The sequence below is a fragment of the Anolis carolinensis genome, chromosome 5, assembly GCF_035594765.1.
Source record: "Anolis carolinensis isolate JA03-04 chromosome 5, rAnoCar3.1.pri, whole genome shotgun sequence".
Lineage (NCBI taxonomy): Eukaryota > Metazoa > Chordata > Lepidosauria > Squamata > Dactyloidae > Anolis > Anolis carolinensis.
In genome coordinates this window covers 79,956,208-79,980,589 of record NC_085845.1, presented here as the reverse complement: position 1 = coordinate 79,980,589, position 24,382 = coordinate 79,956,208, and the positions used below count along the sequence as shown (strand labels likewise).

The 24,382-nt window shown below is 40.2% G+C and overlaps 1 protein-coding gene across 10 annotated transcripts in view; it reads left to right on the top strand.

Moving 5' to 3' along the window:
* The window catches only part of limch1 (LIM and calponin homology domains 1), a 261,489-nt gene extending 247,974 nt beyond the window's left edge, over positions 1–13,515 (top strand). For all 10 annotated transcript variants that reach the window (XM_008111641.3, XM_062981645.1, XM_062981642.1 and 7 more), the window contains 7 exons: positions 1,090–1,223; positions 2,008–2,120; positions 2,429–2,543; positions 3,339–3,416; positions 3,999–4,107; positions 4,586–4,688; positions 7,097–13,515. In XM_008111641.3, coding sequence (XP_008109848.2) covers positions 1,090–1,223; positions 2,008–2,120; positions 2,429–2,543; positions 3,339–3,416; positions 3,999–4,107; positions 4,586–4,688; positions 7,097–7,122 — 678 coding nt within the window. In that variant the 3' untranslated portion in view covers positions 7,123–13,515. The remainder of the gene's footprint in view (positions 1–1,089; positions 1,224–2,007; positions 2,121–2,428; positions 2,544–3,338; positions 3,417–3,998; positions 4,108–4,585; positions 4,689–7,096) is intronic.
* The last annotated feature ends 10,867 nt before the right edge of the window (positions 13,516–24,382 follow it).

Sequence of the window (24,382 nt, the reverse complement as noted above, 5' to 3'; positions counted from 1 at the left end):
TTAGCCTACGTGATTACAGAGAGGATAAGCAAAGCAGTTTTGTTTCTGTTTATTCTTTTACTTTTATAAGTTTCATCACCATGCAGGCATGTAGTGTGTGTGTGTGTGTGGGGGGGGGGCTTGAGGGGCTTCATCCCCCCCCCCCAAATTCTCAGGGTCGTCCGCAAGAAGGCCTTACTGGTACTGTTATGTTTATTCATATCATGATCTGATCACCATGCTCAATATATCCTATATGCATGAGGGTATTGGGATAACGATACAAAAGGTTTGCTAGGGTAGATCGTCTCTCACTCAGACTCACCCCATCCCCCCCAAATCAAAATCCTGGCTACAGGCCTGTCACCATGGTTATTTATACTGGGTTTGGCATAGCAGGCTAACTGCTGTGCTGCAGAAAATCCTGCTGATTCGATCCCGGGTCAGGGTTGAGCACCCGCCATTAGCCCTAGCTCATCTGCCCACATAGCAAGTAAAAAGCAGAAATGTGAGTAGATAAATAAGTACCACTTTTAAGTGGGGAGATAACAAAGACCCTCTTTAAAGGACATCGATCCGAGGAAGCTACTCGGTGTGGAAAATGGAACGACAGCACACACACACCCCCCCCGCCTGCCCCCGGTAGCCAGAGTCAAGCACAGCCTCCAAGATGCCAGAACTAAGATGGGGAAAAACTACCTTTACCTCTGTTATGTTGTCTGTTCTTGTCTGTCCTTGTTAGTTGTATACTTGGCGTTGAATATTTGCCGTATGTAAGTTCTGTGAGCCGCTCTGATTCTCCATCAGGGTGAGAAGGGCAGGGGTATAAATACTGTAAATAAATAAATAATGCCCCACTTTTTCTGACCACAAGGAGACTTAAAGCCGTTCCTCCGCATTTTCTGGGTTGAAGGGCATAGGAGCCCCATGAAAGTGAAAAAATTGCTCATAACAATATGGGTATTTTTTACCCGAGATAATAATATATAACACATTGTCAGTTTCTATTCACACATAATAAGAGGACAGTTCTCAGAAGTGCTGACCACTTGTTTCCTCTGGAATATTGGTCAAATCAAGATGAGTTTTTGCTTTCTCTGTTTTTGGTAGAATATGGTGGATATGAGTAACTCTGAAGAGGAACACAAGCCAAAAGACAGAACTCCGAAGAAACTATTTTGTGAACAAGATGGCACTTATTTCTCAAAAAGCAAGGAACATGAACCACTGAAGGAGAATTTGAGGTGGGTAAAGGAGGCAACATTGCATATGATATGGTATTTTCTTCTCAAAATACCTGCAATTGAGAAATTCAAGCCATTTCATTTCCAGGATATAGTGAAGGAAGTACTGCTACTGAACAGCTACTACTAGATCAAAGACCAGATACATGTTGCCATATCACAAATGATGTATTCTGTAAGGCAGTGAGCTTGTTTTGCTGAGTAATGTGTGCGTTTTTGTTGAGACATCCCTTGGTAAGATGTGGTTTCTACCTTCAATGGCTGGAGTGGCACTTACAGAATCAACTTCCATTTTTCAAATATTTGAAAACAGGAATTTGATGGAAAGTTTCAGGAATAGGCAAAACCTTCTTTCCACATTCATCACAAGAAACCAGCCATTTACATTATGTGCAGTTACTATTTATGCACATAATGTGTTAGATCCTGTCATCTATTTTAAGTGGTAGGAGAATTTACTATTCTGTTTGCTATTACTGTACTAGTATGATTTAATCACTGGTTGGATGAGGACAATGGGTGCATCCACTGCATCAGTTTCTACTATCCATGCAAACTGATGGAGGCATATACTATTGAGAAATATTTTGAATTAGAAGGGAAGACTGAGGTTACTAATATGCTTTGCCTTGGCATTAGAAGCACTGAAATAACACTCCTGTTAGCTGAATCAGAGCCATTTGACCTTAACATAATGGTGTCAAATTTGAAAATACAGTTATAACATAAAATAGTTTAAAACTTTTTAAAACTTCCTTTATAAAATGTACTTTCTGTTTGTCAGCACTGTAAATGAAGTCTGTGTAGACACTAATCAGAGAAGAAGTGAACAAGAAAACCAGAGGTCCATGTCAGAATGTACACCGCCCACCAAAATGACTTTGCCATTATATCAGGGTATGTGAAGCATTTAAAACCTCTCCTTGTAAAGAAAATATATTTTATATAAATCCACACCTACCATTTTTGCCTTACCATGCAATCCCTCTCCCTCTATTTTGACTCCTAAATTATTTGTAGGGAACTTTAAGCTTCGTTAGATATAAATTAATATATGTACCAGAGAAAGGGTCTCTCAACAGTTGAAGGCTTTAACAATTCAGAATGTCATTTTAAGCTACTTCAAGACTTCTATTTCTTTCATTTCTTTGATGAAATGCCTCTTTATCAAACAACATCTTATAATATGAGTACTTTTAATTCAGATACACCACGGAATCAGACAAAACAAAGCCCACGTGTTTCAGATGTCAAGCAGAAAAATTCACTATTGGAACATAATTTAGGTCCTCCAGTCAATTCCGCAAAAGAAATTCGGAGGTAGGTAACAGATTTCTCTCATGGCCTACTTGATTAATTCCAATAGTAAGAATTAATGCCACAGACACTTCAGAGAGAGATACTTGGAAGAAGGATGTGGTTGATTCGAAGTCCCTTTTTCCTTGGTCCTACTCCATGGGCATTCTGTGTGATAAGAGTATAGATAAATAGCAGATTATATAGTAAAATATTCCAGGACTTGACACTTAAGGAAGTAGGTGAAAGGTGTCATGACTGAATGCTTTTCAGCCATTGTTGTTGCTACTACTACATCTGCTTGGGCAGTTATACAGCAAGATATAGCAAAGTACTGCATTCTATTCTACAATATTTCATTTTTGTTTAGAATATAAACTTTTCAAATTTGCAACTCCCTTCTTAGAATTTAATAAAACAGTGTCCAAGGAAGGTTTTACTACATGTTCTGAAGTTTGCATAGACTGGGCTTGCCTCTGTCTCCAAAGTCAACAACACAAGCCACTACCATCTGAAGGCACCTGACTCCTCATTCCTGTCAGCACACCAGGAGAAGGGTTTCCTAAAAGTGTAGGTCAGTGGTCCTCAACATGTGAGATGTGGGTCCCCAGATGTTTTGGCCTTCCAACTCCTAGAAATCCTAACAACTGATAAACTGGCCGGGATTTCTGGGAGTTGTAGGCCAAAACACCTGGGGACCCACAGGTTGAAAACCACTGGTGTAGATCAATATAAGCTTCCATTTTTTTCCAACCCTCTGATGAATTAAAATTTGATTCCAAAAACTTCATCAGATTTCTTTTCTTTTTTGTGCTTCAGGGCTGGCTGTCGAGAGAGCTCTAGAACTGGGCCAACATCACCAGGTTCTCCTACAATGCAAAGCCAATCACCCAACAGGTATAAAAGATCAATCAGAGTTTTGTTGTAAACTAATCAACTGCTTTACAACATAACTTCAGCCTGAGCTTTCTAACTGGTGGACCCAGTTTTGAAGTGTGAAGGGTATGTGTTATCACACTAAGTAGTATTTATAAGCTAATTTTACAGGTAGTCAGAGGTTATTTTGGTGCAACATTCAGTGATACCTGAATCTGAAGATGACTCATTTGTATGGAACACATCCATAGAGTGCTGAAGAGTTACCATAATTTTTATAAGCAACACGTGTAGGTGCCTTCAGCATTGTCAATGCTGCACCTATGAAACAAAATTGAATTGTACTAAGATGATCACCTTAATGCACTTGTCAAACTATATAGCCTCCATTCATTATGCAGTATGTGTTTGCAGCACAGTGGGCAACAAGCAAAGGATTCCTCTGAATAGCAATTCAAACAATTTTCAATGAAAATGACAACTTCCCACATATGTCAAATATTGGTTTTGAGTAGTGGGGGCAGAGTTAGTGGGAGCACAATACAAAAGGAGGAAGAGATTAACCAACCCTTTCTCTTTTTTGTTTGTTTGTTTTCATTGCAGGTCTATCAGTGGCAAGAAGCTCTGCTCCAGCTGTGGGCAACCTCTTGGGAAAGGCGCTGCCATGATTATCGAATCACTTGGTCTTTACTTCCATATTCAGTGCTTCAGGGTAGGATTGATGTGCTAATACTGTTCTTTCTGTCTAAAGGCTGATTTGCCTATTACCTTCTTTCTCCCACAAAACGATTCTGCCTAGCTGCTCTCCTCACTGGAGCATCTGGCATGGCTTGCTATAGAGATCTCACATCCCCAAATGCCAGTGCCAGATGCACCTGGAGATGCCTTCCATCTTGTGTGGCATATTATTATAGAATAGCCCCCCCCCCCCAATATATCCTGCCATTGAAACAAGATATATAATGAAAGCAAATCCATAGAAGTGATACTTGCAACCCAGAGTTTTGTTTAAGTCGCACTAGTAATATATCAGAGTGAATAGTCTCTGCTGTCTCTCCGAAGTACAATGCCAAGGATTTTTGCACAGTGGGATATTGTGGCAGTTAAGCTACTACAAAACCAATAAAGGGGTAAATGTCCCCAAGTATATAATTTAACCCTTATTTTGCCTATTCTTTGTCATTGAATAGTGTGGAATCTGTAAGGGACAGCTTGGAGATGCAGCGAGTGGAACAGATGTCCGAATTAGAAATGGTCTTCTCAACTGCAATGATTGTTACATCCGATCCAGAAGTAAGTGCCTATGACTGGGTCTCAATCTGATATTTACCATTTTGTTTTGTATGTTGTTGTTTTTTAGTTTAAATACTGTGTATTACTGTATTTTTACAAACAGGTCCAAAATCACTATTGTCCCACAAAACCTTTGATTTTCCCACATAAAGAATTTATCACACATCAGTTTATCGGAAATTAAATTTATGCAATGCTTTTGGCACGAAATAAATAAAAACCTGAAATGAACAACACATAAAACTGTGTTACACAATTTTTGCTCCTGGAATGTCATTTCCTAATTAGTTCTATCATAAAAACATGGAGAAAGTTTATTAAACTGCAAAATCTTTGTTTTTAGAGGACATCCTGCAGCAAATTTGCTATAGTTTGTCAATGAATATCTCATCGATTCTCAGCCAATTCAACAGTTTATAGCAGCCACAAAAATGAAGTTTCCGGAGTATAACAACTACTTTCAAAGTAAATAACACACAATTAAACAGGAAATAACACTTTCTTACCAGAAACACATTTTTTTTGTTGCATAGTGTAATGTTAAGCCCATTGTATAATATTAAGCTTGCTTACTGAGAAGTAAGTTGCACTGTGTTCATTAAGGACATGTATATGCTAACTTTCCACTTAAGTGTCATATATTATTTCTGTTGGAGAGCATGGACACAACTTCCTTGCTGTTATTTGGTTATTCAAGGACAAAAATAATATAGAGGGTCTAGATTTTAGGCTACATCACATACCTCCCCACAGAACCTCACCCATAGCAGGAAATTCCAAAAACAACATCCAGGAGATTGCTCTTTTGGGAAAGTAAGAAGCTTAGTTTTGATCTTGGGAACATTTTCACATTGTAAAAGGTAGAGGGTGCTGTTGCCTCAGTCATTTACTTGGTTTATTTCATTCATTGGAGTCCAGTTTTGAGAAGGACTTCCTAAAGCATGGAATTAATAAAAATACGAAAATTGGGTAAACATATAGATTTACTCTTTTGAAATACAGCTTACATTTTATTCTATTGGTATATTTTGCTGTCTAGTCATAATGGGCCACAAGTAGCTTTGTGAACTGCAGACTAATTTGTAGTTGACTGTTTCATCCGACTACTGCTGGTTGCCTCAATTACTGCAAAGTATATGCTGAGCTGCTGAACTTGCTGACCGAAAGGTTGGCAGGTTCAAATCTGGGGAGTGGAGTGAGCTCCCTGTTAGGCCCAGCTTCTGCCAACTCAGCAGTTCAAAAAATGTAAATGTGAGATCAATAGGTATCACTCAGGCGGGAAGGTAATGATTCTCCATGCAGTCATGCCGGCCACATGCCCTTGGAGGTGCCTTTGGACAATACTAGCTCTTCAGCTTAGAAATGGAGATGAGCACCAACTCCCAGAGTTGGACACATCTATACTTAATGTCAGGGAAAACCTTTACCTTACCTTATACTGGACTAAGTGGATTTAGATCCAGCCCAGAAACAGATGACTTGAACAAGAGTGCATATTACAGATTGCTTGTGTGTGTGCTTGTGCCGTCAAGTTTCATATCAACTTACGTCAACCCCATGAATTTCATAGGGTTTTCTTAGGCAAGGAATACTCAAGGGGTGACTTTGCCAGCCCTTTCCTCTGAAATATAGTCTACAGCATCTGGTAATCTCATCCAAGTACTAACCAGAGATGACCTTGTCCAGATTGTTTTTCTAAATTCTGCCTGTTAAAAGATAGACACTCTCACTGAGAAATAACTCTTGCTTTGGATATTTGAAGCACACTGGTGATTTCATGGTTGTTGGGGTTTTTTAATGAGACACTATAACTCTCACTTTTTAATTGAAAAGCCATCAGATGTGTCCACTATGGCTAGAATGCACTTAGGACAATATGCCCTAGAATATTATGCTATATTTTTTCTATATTCACCTAAACAAGTATCCCTTATGGATTTGTGTCTCCGTCTGAATCCCAGTTTCACCATAAAAACCAACTAAACCAGTGGTTCTCAACCCGTGGGTTTCCAGGTTGGTCCTATAAATCCCAACCAGTTTATCAGCTGGGATTTATGGGAGCTGAAGACCAAAACAGCTGGGGACCCACAGGTTGAGAACCATTGCACTAAGCAGTCTTGGGCAAGTCACTCTCAACTTCAGGGGAAGACAAGACCTGCCAAGAAAACTCCATTATAGGATTGCCACAAGTCAGAAATTACTTGAAGACACACATGGATGGAGTAAGTTGGTCATTAACTCTAACCCTTAAGTGTTGGTTGTAACTTGTGCTCTGTTATAGCAACGAATCATACGATGATTCTCATGCAAAATGTATTTTTTTAATCTGCTTTATTGTTTCTTACACAATATGTATCACTCCGTGATTATACTTTCTACTACCTTGTATTTTCTTTTTTGAAACATAGGTGCTGGTCAGCCAACAACTTTGTGACCCGGCTGCCAGTCCTGCCTCCACATTTCTTCTGCAAGAAGGAGCAGCCCTGCTATGTTCCTGTCTAATCACATGTAAGAGCTTCTCTCCATGGACTTCTTGGCTCTCAACTCATCTTGGAAGGCTGGCATAAAGGAAAAGACTCCATCAGCTACTTTTAAATGCAATACATGGACCTTTCTTCTTTAAATCACTTCCATGACATGTATGAAGTGCATCCCTGGACATTTCCCTTCCAACCCTCCCATGAGAGCGTGCTCCACATTACCAGTTATGTTTGTTGTCGCCGTCTGCTCTTTTGAAAGTAACACGGAAATAAAGATGCAATAAACCTGTTCTGTTTTAATATAACTAGGGATTGAGAATTTTTAAGTTTACACAACCTTTGTAGATGTTCTATAATATGCCAACATATTAATCTATTTAGTTGCATTTGAGGAAGAAAAATTATTAAGCGTCATCCCAGAAAGCATAGTTTTCTGTTTATTACTGAAGTGATAACTTTTTTAAATACAAAAGACTAGTTTGATAAAGCATATTGTAACTCTGAAACATTTTACTATATTACCTTCAGCGGAGGGTAGGGAATTATAAATAAATTATTTCACCTTCAGTTATGTAATCTTTCTGTGCATACAAGGATGCTCCTTATGATAACAGTAAATAAAGGCATTTTCAGTAAATGTAATGCATGCATGTGGTGGTTGTAGAAAATCCCAACAAGAATGAATAGGCAACTGGCAGCCAGTGAGCAAATCTACCTTCCAAAGTAACTTACCTTGGTAACTCGAATAATTTTTAATCAAGATCTGGTGAAGTTTAGTGTTTTCCTTGTTGAGATGTGTGAGACGTACTGTAACATCTCTCCTTTGGAGTTAGAATGGCCAATGGTTTTGTAAGAAAAGTTAACTTTTCTAAGCTCTGGTAATAACCCAACTATGCATGTATACTATATAAGAGGTTGACCAGTTGTGAACAGATCAGAAAAAATGCTTGTTCTCCAAAGCAGCTGCCCTACATCACCAGCCACAATGGGGTGATGGGAGTGATTTTCCAGACATCTGAAGGCTGTCAGTTGAGTGGTTTGAAGAATAAAATGGTTGCTGGGGTGTGCAAATCTGTTCTGTTTTTGGGCCCCCATCCGTCCCGTTCCCCATTATTTTGGGAAGATTCTGGAAGATTAGGAGGAAGGCCGTTCTGATTCGTAATTCAGATTTCTTGAGTTCAGTTTCCATTTCAGGAAGAACCTTCTAAAAAATAGAATGGGTGGAGACCCAAAAAGAACAGATTCTGTGCTGCTTCGCATACCCCTAGCTCCTAACATGCAAAGCTTTGCTACCCCCGAATAAGTAAGTACAAATACTTAATGCTGAATTGCCTATTTAAAATTGTTCCTACAGTGTGAGTTGAATGAATATTATTACAAATTGAGGCTGCCCATTTCCAAGCAGAGGAAGAGATAGATGAACACGTGCAGTAAGGACATCAAGTTCTGCTCAGTGTTAAAGGAAAGGGGAAGATGCTGCAGATGAGAACCCAGTGGAAAGTGTAGACCCTTTCATTCTGTACAGAATGAAGACACGTGAATTTGAATATTCAGTTACTGAGACAACTAAAGAAACGCTTAGTCAATTTTCTCTACTTTCAGTAACGTTACCATTTGTGGCCATTTACAATGTTTAAAAAACTTCTGTACCCCATTAACAGCTGCACATATTGCCAAAAAAAGGACAATATAAATGTATGATACTAAACCTGTGAGATTTTAAGCTTGAAAGTCAGTTTAGTCAAAGCCAGTGGAATTTCTGTCCGAGTAAATGTGGTTAGATTGCGGATGACTTTCGACAAAGACGGTAGACATGAGCTAACAGCCTTATGTGGACACTGCAGCATGGACAAACAGCTGGCATCAGTCCATGTGTGTTGAGTCTTCACAGCTCTCTTAAATTTTGAAGCTACTCAGAAGCTAATCAGGCAACTCTGAAGAGCCAGTGGTCTGTAGAGGATGTTTGAACATGTCCTGTCATGTGCACACCAGTCTGGGACAATTTTTGCATGCTTTTAGCACTGTGGTTTCCATTTCTCCATAGTACAAACAGTTCCTAGGTTACGAACAAGATAGGTTCTGTAGGTATGTTCTTAAGTTGAATTTGTATGAATCACTCAACAAATACATTTTAAGTGTAACATATATATATGTGGTGCAGCGGGTTAAACCGCTGAGCTCCTGAACTTGCGGACCAAAAGGTTGGTGGTTCGAATCCAGGGAGCAGAGTGAGCTTCCGCTGTTAGGCCCAACTTCTGCAAACCTAGCAGTTCGAAAACATGCAAATGTGAGTAAATCCATAGGTACCACTCCAGTAGGAAGGTAACGGTGCTCATGCAGTCATGCCACATGACTGCATGTGTATGGACAGCACTGGCTCTTTGGCTTAGAAATGGAGATGAGCACCAACCCCCAGAGTCGGGCACATCTAGACTTAATGTCAGGGGAGACCTTTACCTATACCTATAACTACCTACCTATATCTTTGCCTAGCATAGGGAAGGGTTAACCCGTGGGTGTTGGTTTTGCTATCTGTGCCCATAATTCATAAGATTTCACCTCATTTTCCGTCCCTGTGATAATTGGATTTTGGAAAATGTGGCTTGTTGTGAAAACAAGGATTGGTGAAAAAGCTTCAGTGGAGACTCCTTTTCCCCCATGATACCTCCTTCAGGAGAGAATTTCCCTTCCAAGGGGTAGATTTCTCTCACTTCCTGTTGTTTGTAGGTCAGATGTTTGTAACTGAGGGACTGCCTGTAACAACTAACAATTGAGGTCAAGGGAAGTTGTGTGAGACAGTAGGTCATGCAATTTCGTCCTACAACAGCACTGGTACCAATGGCTGCCACATATGCTCTTCATTGCCGATCTATAAAGGGACTTTCCAGAGCAGCATGCGAACAAACCACAAAGCAACAGCAACCTAATATAGCCCATTCACTCGTAACAGTGGGCACTTTTGAAAGCATGGTGAATGAAAGACAGGTTCAAGTACTAAATCTGAATTTGAATGCATTTTACTGCTTGGGTCACCATTAAATATTTTACCACACCGGCTATGGACCTGTTGTAGCTATCAGAGGCAGTACACATGCAGTTGTTGTAAAATAGTAGTGTTTGGTATTTTCAGCAGGCTGGGTTTTTTTAAAAAAAAGAATGAGTGAAAAGCATATGCAATTAGCAACAGAAGATGGTTTTTAAAAAGGAAACATATTTCTGCTGCCTTAAGAACATTAAGAGGGAAGAACTAAAGTTGATTGAGATTTCTTGTTGCATTTTGTTTATATTCACACATCAATTGTCTCCTGATGTGTAACCAAAAATAAATGAATAACATGGACATTTCTTAGGTAAGCAATAAAGTGTGGCACAGATAGTGTTTATTTATACATCTGGGCAGATCTTGACATGCAGCTTGTATACTCATAAGAAAATGTCTCCTTTGTCATTCAAAAGCTGTTTGCATGGTGTCGTCTATTGTAAAACATATAATTTCTGATAGAAATGTAACACATTTTATTAAAATGGTGCCTTAGAAAATAACAAAGCTGTTGCACAGTCACCAGTGACAAATGGATGTAATAATTGTTGGGGTTTTTGTTTTTTTTAAAAAAAAAAAGGTTAATTCCCTAGAACAGAGTGGCAGAGAACGTTGATTCTCATATTGTAAACTGCCGTTGGTGTTGAGGATGGATTTGCATAATGTTGATATTTGTATGGATTTTGCTGTAGTCAAAATACCTCTTAGCAAAACAAGACATGCACATTACAAAAAACTGTAGCCAGAGATTGATGGCAGTTCCTTCTAAACACACATCTTTAATTTATGTCCATGACATTAAGGCAAGAGAAGGAAACATGCAGTTTTCTAGGTGTTGGATTGCAACTCCTAGCTAATTGTGGAAAGTGCTGAGAGATGCAATCCAACAACACCAAAGAGCTGCCATGACCCAGGCAAATATTTGTGAACCACAGACTCAGATCGCTGCTTATATGTTGTAAACAAATGAATTCCTAGTGTACTGAAAGACTAAATAACTCAACGCACAGGTGAGGTTGTCTACTACATGTCTGCATGATTTCCTGCTCTTCTACAATTGCCTCTTTACAGTCTGCCTAGATCTGTGGTTCTCAACCAGGGGACCCCAGATGTTTTTGGCCTTCAAGTCCCAGAAATCCTAACAGCTGGTAAACTGGCTGGGATTTCTGGGAGTTGTAAGCCAAAAACATCTGGGGACCCCAGGTTGAGAACTACTGGCCTAGATGGAGGCAGATCAAGCTGCTTTGTTTCTACATGCAGAAATCTATAAGAAGTAGACACTTTCCAAGGAGTTTCCCATTGTATCTCTGCCTGAGGGACTAATCTGATCTTGTCTTCTTTCAGTCAAGGAGACAACCCCTCAGCAATTCATGCAGCAACAGAGGGAATGGATTTTTGAGCTGATTAATTTTTCCTGTCCGGGACTATAAAAGGGAAAAAATATGATCATAATACAAAAATGTCCCAAGTATTAATTCAGATAGGAATTTCATGTCAGCTTGGAAATTTTTCACAGGACACCTTTCCATAACATGGTGTCTCTATATATTGTAGATGCAGCCAAAAGACATAACCAAATGCACCGCTCCACAAGGCATCTTGCAAATGGCACAGTTCATGTTAATCTCTGTTAGCCATGGGGATCATTTGACCTGAAATGTTTTGGAGGGCAGGGGTCACAAGCAGTGACATAGACACTTCCTGTGACAATTACCCCGACGCAGCAGGAAGAAAGATTGTTGAGCAGCAGTTAGTACCTTCTAAAATCTACATAAGGACTAGAGTAGATACTAACATGGCTTTGAATGCCATGCCAATGGCAGTATGTCATTCTCTTTAGAAGTCACTGATATATACTCTGCAAACTACTTTGTGCATTGCTCCCTTACTAATGCACCATTGATCTATGCACACTGTTGACTTGGATGTGGATGAGAGTGGCGCAATGGCACAGATGACTTCTGGATTTGTTGTAATGTCAGTGCACTCTTACATGAACATCTTGGGCCCCTTCTACACTGCCATATAAAATCCAGATTATCTGCTTTGAACTAGATTATATGGCAGTATAGACTTATATAATCCAGTTCAAAGCAGATGTGGATAATCTGCTTTGATAATCTGGATTATATGGCAGTGTAGAAGGGGCATGGGACACACTGCAGGTCTTGTGCACAACAGAGCTTGTATAAGATCCTTGGAAATAGATGGGAGTTAAGTGTACCTAGTTAAGTATAGTCCTGTGGAGATTTCTGTAAAAATCCCACCAAAATGAACAGACTGAATAAGGACACAAATATGATATAGTTCTTCAGTGGAGTCCATCCCAATAGATTGTGGATATCTTGATTTTATGTTGTACCAAAAAATTATTAATATTTTTATTTGAAATTGGGTAGATCTGCAACACCAAACACACAGTAGAGTCCTATCCATGCCTACTCAGAAGCAAGCTCAATTGTGACCCGTGAAGTGTATTACTTAGTAAGTGAGTTTAGCTTGACAGCCTTCAAGTCCTGCCAGTTTTCACCAAGAACGTAACTGTAGCCAGAAAACGCCAATGGGGTTTTATGGCTGGGCCACATAGGAATAGAAGTAACAACTTTTTCCAACTTCCATATAACTGTAAAATGGTAACAGCTAACTTTACATGTATCAAGGCTTCTGTTTCTCCACAATGATGGATTATCATCAACAGACAGTCTCCCCATCCACCAGCCAACTCTTCATATTTCACTTGAAATTATAATACAGGAGGTTCACCCATGTTATTTCCAATTCTGTAATAAGTGTGACAAATGTCTTGTTTCAGAAGTCTTTTGTGGGAGGGTTTGGGGAAGGGTTTGCAGGGAGGGAAATAACAATGTACCAGTATGTTCATTTGAAATGATAAATATGTTTCCAAGAGTGGTTTACTGTTGATACGCCAATATGATATGTATAATGGGTTTTTAAGTGTTACAAAAAGTGTGTAGCTTTTTCTTTAGTGAGCAGGCATAACCATGTATTTTTTATATATTTCATTCTCAGAACTTCATAGTGGTCTTTTATTCTTCTTACATAGAATTAATTCCATATCCACCGTTGCTATTGTTATGCGATATAAAAAATGGTGAGCCAAAGGAGGGCTACTTTATATGCAAAATCACCAAAGGACAAGAGTCCTGTTTGGATTAATGTTGAATTATACTAATCTAAACTGATATATTTATTCTAAAATGCCCCTGGAAAGCAAGAAAATTTGTCTAAAATGCAACAGCTTTTATAGTAAATGTTATGTTTATAAATAAATACTTATTAAAATGTGTGCTTCTTGATCTATTTATTCTGTTAATGCCATACAGAGTAAAATGTTATAATCATGGTGTTATGCTTCTGTCAGAAGACCCAGAAAGCAGATATTTTTCAAGTGATTTCAAGATATTCTATATTCTATTTCCATATGTTTTTCAAACTGTTTTCCTCCTGTGATGTAAATAAGAGGGTAAACTCCTTTAGATTAAAAATGTACAGTAGATTTTTTTTCCAGTGGTACTGGAGCCTTTCAGTCAGAATATGCTGAACATGGGGCAGCATCTCGCCTTACTTCTGTTGTTGTAGTATGGTTGTCCTTTCCTCATTCATACCATGGAACAAGATTAATCACAGGGCAACAGAATCTGTCTTACATATATCTTTGCTACGCATTTTCTTGTGCACACATTTATTTGAAATCCAAAGTCTGAATGGATGCATGCAGATTTAGGATACTAAAAGCATCATTCTAAGTATGTTAGGGTTGGAAACACCCAAGAACAGGGGTTCCCAAACTATGGCTTGCAGGCCGGATATCCTAAAGTCATTTACCCAGCTCTCATTCTAAACTACTACAACTGTCATTCGCACTTTGCTGCTACCACCAGCCTGTTGAAAAAACCATCACTGGACCCCCACTGATTTGAACAACTTTCGGCCAATTTCCAATCTCCCCTTTCTGGGCAAAGTCTTGGAACGTGTGGCTGCCTAGCAACTCCAGAGGTTCTTGGACTAAACTGATTATCTGGATTCGTTCAGACCGGGTCAGCTAATTTACACTTGGGATACCCAAAAACTGACCGACTGACCCTCCACTTGCATGTTTTTCACATTAACAGATTTGATTATTTGTGAGTTTGAAATCCACCACCTCTCAAAGTTGGCGAGTGAGGGGCCTGTTTGAAAGTGTGCATGCTGTGAGCAGTGGTATTCCCCATAGTAACCTATGGATGCGAGAGCTGGACCATAAGGAAGGCTGAGCAGAGGAAGATTGACACTTTTGAACTGTGGTGTTGGAGGAAAATTCTGAAAGTGCCTTGGACCACAAGATCAAACCAGCCTATACTCCAGGAAATAAAGCCCGACTGCTCCCTGGAGGGAAGGATATTAAAGGCAAAGATGAAGTACTTTGGCCACATCATGAGAAAACAGGATACTTTGGAGTGGATAACGATGCTGGGAAAAATAGAAGTAAAAAGTAAGAGGGGCCAACCAAGGGCAAGATGGATTGATTTATCCTTGGAGTAACTGACTCAACCTTGAAGGAGCTGGGGGTGGCAATGGCCGACAGGAAGCTCTGGCGTAGGCTGGTCCATGAGGTCACAAAGAGTTGGAAGCGACTGAACGAATAAACACATAAGTCTCTGTTTCACCTGATATCTCACTTCCTTTCTCAGATGAAATGGAGACTCATGACACACCAGCAAGAGAAGCCAGTCTTACGCCACTTCACTTAACCTGCAGACTGGGCTCCTCTTCCTTCTACACTGTGCTGTGAATCTCTTCTACTTTGCCGAAGAGGAGAACTGTGAAAACAGGAACATGTAACATACAGGAAGAGGAGGAGGAAGTGGATCCATCAGGTAAGTGAAGGCACAGATGGGGCCAGTTCCACCTCTTTATTCCCCCCCCCCCCCGTCTTTTTTCCGGGCTTCTCTTCCTCTTTCTGTATGCAGAAAACCTCTGTTTCACCTGGGCAAATGAAGAGGAGCACCAAGGGAATAGGAAGACGTGGTATACAGGAATAAGAGGAAGTATCAAATCAGCCAGGTAGGAGCCTCCATTCCCTCCTGTTTGTCCCCAGTTTCTTTTCCACCCACGTATCTCCCTTCCTTTCCTGGGAGAAAGGGAGACTCGCAACACACATGCAAAAGGAGGAGCTAGCCACACAGCACTTCACTTATCCCATGGACCAGCCTCCTCTTCTTACTGTGTGCTGCAAACTTCTGTTCTGCCTAGGCAAAAGAATAGGAGTACAGGGGAAACAGAAACATACAACATACAGGAAGAGAAGGAGGAAATAAACTGATGGGATTCCAGTGCTTCCTTCTTTTTTGATTTACTTCATCTTGCTGGGACAAAAGTGAGCCACAAGCCACAAAGGGAAAGGAACTGGAATCTGAAGTAACGACTTCATTACATGGGATAAAATGAGCATCGTACGAGGCTGTTGCCCCAGTGCACTCACAGAGCCCTACGCTGCCCATCAGATGACACAGGCTGACTTCTGGCAGGGCTCCCTGTGCAAACTGGGGGGCAGCATCGTATGACACTGCACTACCAACATGGGAACCTCGCTGTGTTCCGTAAGGAACAATGGGGTTACTCACGTGGTGAAGCTTCCCCATATGTGATGGGGAAGCATCAGCTACCAAGCAGGCGGGCGTGGGGTGCCAGGATCCGTGTGATAAGGTCCTAAGTGAAGTGGAGTGCAGGACCAGCTTTTCCTCCACCAGGAACCGCAATAGCAGTGCCTCATCCCCCCCTCCAGATATCTATAGTTTTCTTTTTCAGGGGAGTTGCATCTCTAGCCCCTAAGAAAGTGAAGGGATAAGTATACTCCAAAAATAGGCATTTCTGAGCTCTTAGTATATGAGAGAAAGTTACCTTTGTGGTTGTTCCCAACTTTGGAAGTCAGTATGGCTCCTTCTTTGTTAACTTTTCACTACAGGTGAAGGCCTTTCCAAAGCCTTTAGGAATTTATTTATTTATTTACAACATTTCTATCCCACCTTCCCCGAGGGGCATTTTATGGTGCTGTCCTGTTTTAAATTTTTGTTTTAAGGTCAGATTTTAAATGGTCTTATAGCCTCTCCTTGTGTCCTCACGGTGCAAAAAAAAAAAAAACACCCAAGAAAATGGGAAGAATGAGGAGGAAAATCTCTCCACCACCCCCACCCCCATTCCTCAGGCATAATTTTCTCATGCCACAAGGACATGAGGAGGGGCTCTATGGCACCCAGGGACCATTTTCAGTAAGTTTTAGTGAGTAAATCGAGGGCTGGGTGAAGGGGTGGGTGGCATCCCACTCTTCTGGGCTTTTCAAAGCTGGAAGAAGTGGGATGGCTGTGGAAACTCACCCTGGTCTGCAGTCCCGGTAGTGAGTCCCCACAGGCCCAGCACCACATTAGCCCCAAATCTTTCATAAAGATCCAGATCAAATGAGATATTTAATTAATGTGGAATAAACCAAGGAAACCTCTGTTCACTCCACATTAATTTGCTGTTACAGAAGGCGTCATTTGGACACCTCCGGTAAAACCGAGACAGGTACCGCGTTTTGGGCCTGTCTGGATGGGCCTTCAGACATCCATTATGTATGTGCAAATTCCACAAAAAACCCAAACTCAAAATGTGGAACATTTCTAGTCCCAAGAATTTTGGATAAGAGCTGCTCCATCTTAGGTTGAGTATCCCTTATCCCTTTTAATCTTAATTTGGTATGTTTTCAACTCAGTTTTGTCATAACCTTCTACCTTTTTGTAAGCCACCTTGATACCCAGTCTAGGTGAGATACAAATAAAGTGATGGGTGGATGGGAAAAAACGTTGAATGGTGGAATAGTATCAACAGTATCTTACACAGACCAAGCCCGGCCTTCAAACCTGCCTTGATTAAATAGGTCCACTAGCCCCAAATCTCTAAAAGTTGCTTGGTGAGTGGAAGTCCCAGCTACCCAACAATCAGAAATGAGGTTATTTTGAAGCAGAATGAAAGAGCTGCTGTCTCCTGCTGGTGTCAGACCAAGTGTGTTGACAGAATGCATTACATTAATGACAAAGGCCCCAGCTTTAAGGCTACACTTGTTTTAGCTTTTAATGTAAAGGGTAATTCAAAGTCCCCACTGGTTATCCTTTTTTGAATTCGGTCCCAGAATGCAAGCACCATTAAGAATTTTTAGTGATGTTTAAAGCACTCTGCCTCTGGCAGAAAAATTGGCTCCTTTTCCTTGGATGCTGGACTGAGATTTAATTGAATTTTGATAAGATGATGGATGTTGTATTTTATTCCAAGTCTGTATGCGAAATTAACAAGACTGTCTGCTTAGTTTTCTCTTTTCAAACCAAAGTGGGATGAGTTGCCACTCATTCTCTCATAGAAAATATGATTAGCTTCATACACAAAAGCAAAAAGCTATTTTAAAAAAAATTCAAATGAATGCCTTAAGTTATAAGAAACACATAAAATTACATCAGCTACTCTGTATTAGAAAATCCTAAAAATTATAATAAAGGCCACTGGGTTTTGAATAGTGTTTAGGGCATTTCAAGTCCAACATAATTAATTCTATTCATAGCTTAAGACTCCTATACTGAAGATACTGGCAACATTTCAAATTTTATCATTGTAAAAAGTAAAAAGGTGGGGAACCATATGAGAGCAAAATTACAACAAACGTATTAAAAAGAATTAATATGTACTGGTATGTTGAGAAAACTGAAAATAAACTAAGACAGTGATGATAACTGTTACTGCTAAACAGACTCAAGACATTCAATAAAAAATAAACAATTAAAACCATTTTGAACATTGAAAACAAGATGAAAAATGCAAACTACTTTCAGCAAGGTATCAGGGAAAGATGTTTTACAGCTGTGTCAAGAAAGGTGTTTTAATATCTATTTTTCAGAAGAATGAGTTTAGTTAAAATTACTTACCTGGGAGCTCGGCAAAAGAAGTAGCTAGTAAAATGTTACATTTAAGACTAATGCCCAGATATGAACTCTTGCTCAATGTGATCAACTTCAAGACTTCAATGAGGGTTGAAGGAGTCATTTATCAAGGGTGCCTCTACACTGTACAATTAATGCAATTTGACACCATGGCGCAATGGTATGGAATCATGAAATCTGAAGTTTGATCAGGAATCAGCATTCTTTGGCAGAGAAGGCTAAAGACCTTGCAAAACTACAACTCTCGTTATTCCATAGCCTTGAGCAATATCTGTTAAAGTGGTGTCAAACTGCATTAATACTTCAGTGTAGATGCTACCCATGTCTGGACACTCTGATTTTTTTAAAGTTTCTATGTTATATACTTACACAACAAAGTACACCATATCAGATTCTGAAACTGAGTTGTTTTGCAAGATCCAATTAGAATCCTGTAAGTAACTAATTGATTATCTGTCTGCCTAGGTACCTTGCAGATGCATTTATAAATGGATCTATCTACACACATATACACATGCATGCATTATACATTCATGCATACACATGCATCATGTAAACGACCTAGACAGATAAATAGCAGGACTGATAAATAGCAGGACTAAATCTCTTTCTGATCTCCTGTTCATTCATACACACATGTATAATGTCTTCCTCCGGGCTGTGGCGCAGGATGGTGAGCAATCAGCTGCAGCCAGCTGCAACAAATCACTCTGACCAAGAGGTCATGAGTTCGAGGCCAGCTCGGAGCTGCGTTTGTCTCTGTCTTTGTTCTATGTTAAGGCATTGAATGTTTGCCTTATTTGTGTAATGTGATCCGCCCTGAGTCCCCTTCAGGGTGAGAAGGGCGGAATATAAATACTGTAAATAAATAAATAAATAAATAAATAATGAATATGTGATTAGCCTGCACATAAATATGTGAGTTGTCTGATCTGCTTGACTGTTTAATGCACATCTTTCACATGTGTAGCCCACTCCTGAGTCCTACTTCTTACGACTGTGAAGAAGGGAGAGCTATCAAGTGTTGTTTATGTCCAAGCAATCCTAAAAGGCAAATAATGGAATAGTTTTAAAATCTAGCCCTGAATTAAGTCAGAAGGCCATTTAACTGCCCAACAAGGGCACAGCCAGCATGCAAAATAAATGCAATATTTCAGCGAGGCAGTCACAAGAAGTCTTTGCATGGCTTTTGTTATTTTGCTAGAGTATTCCTTCTGTTTTTTGGAATGCAAAGGGAATGATTCGGCCCATTTTTTTTTTACTTCTCCCTAATAGAAAAATAGCATTTAATATCGGAGAAAATAAAACATCCCACTTAGAAGCAGATTTGTGGTGTTTACCAAGCCTGATCACTTTCCTAGAAGCTAGGGGTGCATCTAACTGTAGAATCAATGCAAATCAATACCACTTTAACTGCCATGTCTCAATGCTATGGAATCATGTGTATTGTAGTTTATAAAGCATTTATCCTTCCAACCCAAACTAAAAATCCCATTATTCCATAGCATTGAGCCATGGTAGTTAAATAATAATAATATAATATACTTTATTTGTATTCCACTCTATCTCCCTGAGGGGACTCAGAAAGAATTGCAGGTACATATATGACAAACATTCAATGCAATTATACAATTGACAAAGACAGACAGTACATAAACAGAGGTAAGGCTTCGCTCTTTTTCCATCTCTGGCATCTGGAGGCTGTGCTCAACTCAGCCATGGGGAGGTGCTGCTGTTTCATTTTTCTACTCCAAGGAACCTTGTCATCCATGGACGTCTTCCTGGTTGAATTGCCGGCATGTTTTACAGGGGTGCCTTTTACCTCCCCACCAAAGCGGTACCAATTTATCTACTCACATTGCTGTTTTCGAACTGCTAGGTTAGCAGAAGCTGGGGCTGATGGCTGGTACTCATCCCGACCCACGGCTTGAACTGTCAGCCTTCCATTTGGCAAGATCTTGTGTAGCTGGTGGTTTAACCCACTGTGCTAGGTGCGGTCCTTTGCTAGCTGGAGCCCCTTAAAGTGGTACTAAACTACATTAATTAACTACAGCATAGATACAGAGAGGTGTGTGTTCTCCCCCTTTCTAATTCCTACAGTATTTCCTACAGATGAAATTTTCAGTAGTTGGAGGTCATTTTTCCCAACTTCAAATGGGTTCCACCAAAAAGATAGCTAATCCATTACCATCAGTCATGTCAATATTTTCACATAGTCTTCAGGGATTAAAGAAATTAACTTGAGCTCTGTACAGGGCCTTCATTTGCTTTTTGTTTTTATTATCAACAATCAGTTAATGATACACTCTTGGAAAACTATATGCACATGTAGAAATATTTCCCCTTTTAAATAGAAGCATTCATTTTAACCACATATAAATAAATCTGAAAATCCTGAAACATAACTTATGACGGTTAATGCTCACAAACATATCTGAACACGAACAGAAAAGAAAAAAAAGAAAAAAACACACACACAGCCAACATGCAACGGATAACCACAGCTGATACCATTGCGTGAAGTCGGCCTCTCTAAAAATAAAGGAAGATAACCGGTGAGAATGTCATATTCTCCATAAAGACACACCATAAAGACTACTAGGAGAGAGAACATTATTTATACGTCTAACTAGAGTAGACAAGTTTGTATCAATATTAACACTATACAATTGAGTCACAGAACACAGTCGTAGAAAGACACAGAAAAAGATGTTAAAGCATACTGTCGACATAACTAATACCTAGGTTCTTGTGCCTTTGAAAATAAATGTTTTAAAAACCCTAACAAGGGGTGCCTAAAAACAGTGTGGACAATGTCATCATCATTATCATCATATTCTTTAGCATGAATAACCACCCATTCACCAGAAAGAGATGTCAAGTCCCAGTCTGGAGCCAGTTTGAACAGAGAGTTGGTTCGCCTTTTGTAAACATCTCCTTGTACATTAAATACATAATGACAGCAGATTTGCAGCAAATGCAACAGAAGGAGGACAAGGACATAAATGGGGGGAAATCAGTAAGAAGAGAACTGCTTATACTTAATGGTTGAGGCCAGTTCATGTTGTTTTCTGCAGCACTTTGGAAGCAGAATCTGAGATTTGCTTCATACATCATGCAACGTGTGGTTTTTCTCCACTGGATTACTGTGCATTGAATATCTGGCAGCTGAATATGTAAACTACTGATCAGCACCAAGATTTGTCTACATTGTGGGAATATCATTTGTAGCACCGGCTCTTTAATGGCCCTTTCACGCCTGGAAGTCATCATTGGATGCTATCGTTACCAAGTGATGAACCTGGTTTTGTGAACACCCCCAATATTCATCATGGGCACAAATAGAAATGTTATAATTATTCTACCCCAAACTTTCCTAAGGTAGGTTGAGCCATACTTATCAACTGTCAAGATCAAATTAAGCCAGCTTGTTCGAGTTGAGTCTAAAGATAAAGTTCTTTAATGTAGAAAGAATAATTGATAAAACTTGTAGTTTCTCATGAGGACTGATGTTATGTATGGCCTGCCAAAGATAATGCATATTAATCCATTTATAGTGCCATTCCAAACATTCACATAGGCTGCATCAACACTGTAGTTCGACACCACTAAGTGCTATGGTTCAATGCTATTGACTTAAGGGAGCTGTAGTTTGGTGAGGCACCAGCACTTATTGGGAGAGAAGGTTCAAGACCTTGCAATGTTGCAACTCCAAGGATCCATAGCATTGATCCAAGTCAAGCTGCATTAATTTGACAGTATAGATGCATCCTAAGACATGGAGAGTGATCACTGTGGCTCCTCAGCTGATGTTGTACTACAACTTTCAGCATCCTTGACCATTACCTATGGTAATGTTGCTGGAATTAACAGTTCAATAATATCTGCATTAAGGAGTAGACCTCATTGTCGACTTCGGAATAAGCACGACAGGCTTGTGTTGTTACATGCTGTAAATCTTTTGGTTTTCTGGTCTAGTGGACAAATCTCTACATTCTATAATTTTTGAAATAAGAATTTCCACATTCATTATCCACCTGCGAAGTTGTTAATGTTGATGCTAAAATAAGTATGTTCTATCAGTCTCATACCTGTAGCTAAGAGGATGCATCTGAGGTGCAATTTACTCACACAGTAACCACAAGCCACATTTGAACTAAGTCTAATCTGTAAACCAAAAGTCTCCAAGAGACATTGTGGCTCTCTGGGGCTTGGGATGTTTGGGACTTCAGCTCCCAGAATTCCTTACTATGGGCCAGGCCGACTGGGGCTTCTGGAAGTTGAAGTCTAAAATGGTTGGAGGAACAAAGGTTGGGAACTTCTGTTCTGGGTGAAAAATATGGGGTCTTTTTCTCTTATATAATAAATCTCCAGCATCTTCTAAAATCCAGAGTATCTGATTGGAACTGGATTATATGGCAGTGTAGACTCATATAACCCAGCTCAAAGAAAATAAAGGTGGATTATTTGCTTTGATACTCTGGCCGATAATCTGGATTTTATATGGCAGTGTAGATGAGACCAAAGGTTTGGGTATGACACTGAAAACAAGGTTGGGGATGCATCTGCACTGTAGAATTAATGCAGTTTGAAATCACTTCAACTGCTATGGAATATAGACGTCCACAAAGTATTTAGTCTTTTCAGGCCCCTTCCACACAGCTGTATAAAATCCACATTGAATTAAATTATATGGCAGTGTGGATTCAGATAATCCAGTTCAAAGCAGATATTGTGGATATCTGCCTTGATATTCTGGGTTATATAGCTGTGTGGAAGAGCCCTAAGCCAAATACTGGTGCCTCGCCAGGGCTTGGGCTAAACTTGTTTATATCCCAGCATCTGATTCCAAATTATCTGAGCATGTAAACTCATATAATCCAGTTCAGCACAGATAATTATGGGGATCAAATCCGGGGACATAGCGAAGTGCGGATCTGGTCTCCTATGCTCCCATAGTATCCAGCCGTGGCAATTAGTGGTGTCAAACTGCAGGCTCTTCCACACAGCAATACAGTAGAGTCTCACTTATCTAAGCCTCACTTATCCAAGCTTCTGGATTATCCAAGCCATTTTTGTAGTCAATGTTTTCAATCTATCGTGATATTTTGGTGCTTAATTTGTAAAATCATAACCTAATTTTATGTTTAATAGGCTTTTACTTAATCCCTCCTTATTATCCAAGAGCTAGACATGTTTAGCCTGCAGAAGAGAAGGCTGAGAGGAGACATGATAGCCATGTACAAATACGTGAAGGGAAGTCATAGGGAGGAGAGAGCAAGCTTGTTTTCTGCTGCCCTGCAGACTAGGACACGGAACAATGGCTTCAAACTACAGGAAAGGAGATTCCACCTGAACATCAGGAAGAACTTCCTCACTGTGAGAGCTGTTCGACAGTGGAACTCTCTCCCCCGGGCTGTGGTGGAGGCTCCTTCTTTGGAGGCTTTTAAGCAGAGGCTGGATGGCCATCTGTCGGGGGTGCTTTGAATGCGATTTCCTGCTTCTTAGCAGGGGGTTGGACTGGATGGCCCATGAGGTCTCTTCCAACTCTACTATTCTGTGATTCTATGATTCTATTCGCTTATCCAAGCTTCTGCAGGCCCGTTTAGCTTGGACAAGTGAGACTCTACTGTATAACCTAGAATATCAAGGCAGATAACTCACAATATCTGTTTTGAACTGGATTATCCGAAGTACCTTCTGCACAGCTGTATAAAATCCACATTGAACTGGATTATATGGCAGTGTGAAGCCAGACAATCCAGTTCAAAGCAGGGGTTGTGGATAATCTGCCTTGAGATTCTGGGTTATATGGCTGTGTGGAAGGGCCCTGGGTCCACATTGTCATATAATCCAGTTCAATATGGATTGTATACAGCTGTGTGGAAGGGGCCTGCATTCATTACCCTGTGTGGTTAGTGGCACCCTGGCTCAACTTAAACCTAATGAATAAGTGGGTCAAGGGAGGCAAAGCAGGAGCCTGGAAAAGGCGGCATTTGTGTGTGTGTGTGAGGGATATACATACATTGGAGCAGCGACGACGACGACAAAACAACACTGGTAGCTCATGGACAGTTCTCTCCCAGTCAGGAGCCAAAGGAGGGCGCTAGGAAAAGGGCGGGCGGTGGAGCAGGCATTCGGGCCCCAGGCGGCTCCGTGGCAGTCTTTGGGGCAAGGCCTCTCTTCCGCCACCTTCTCTTCTCAGTC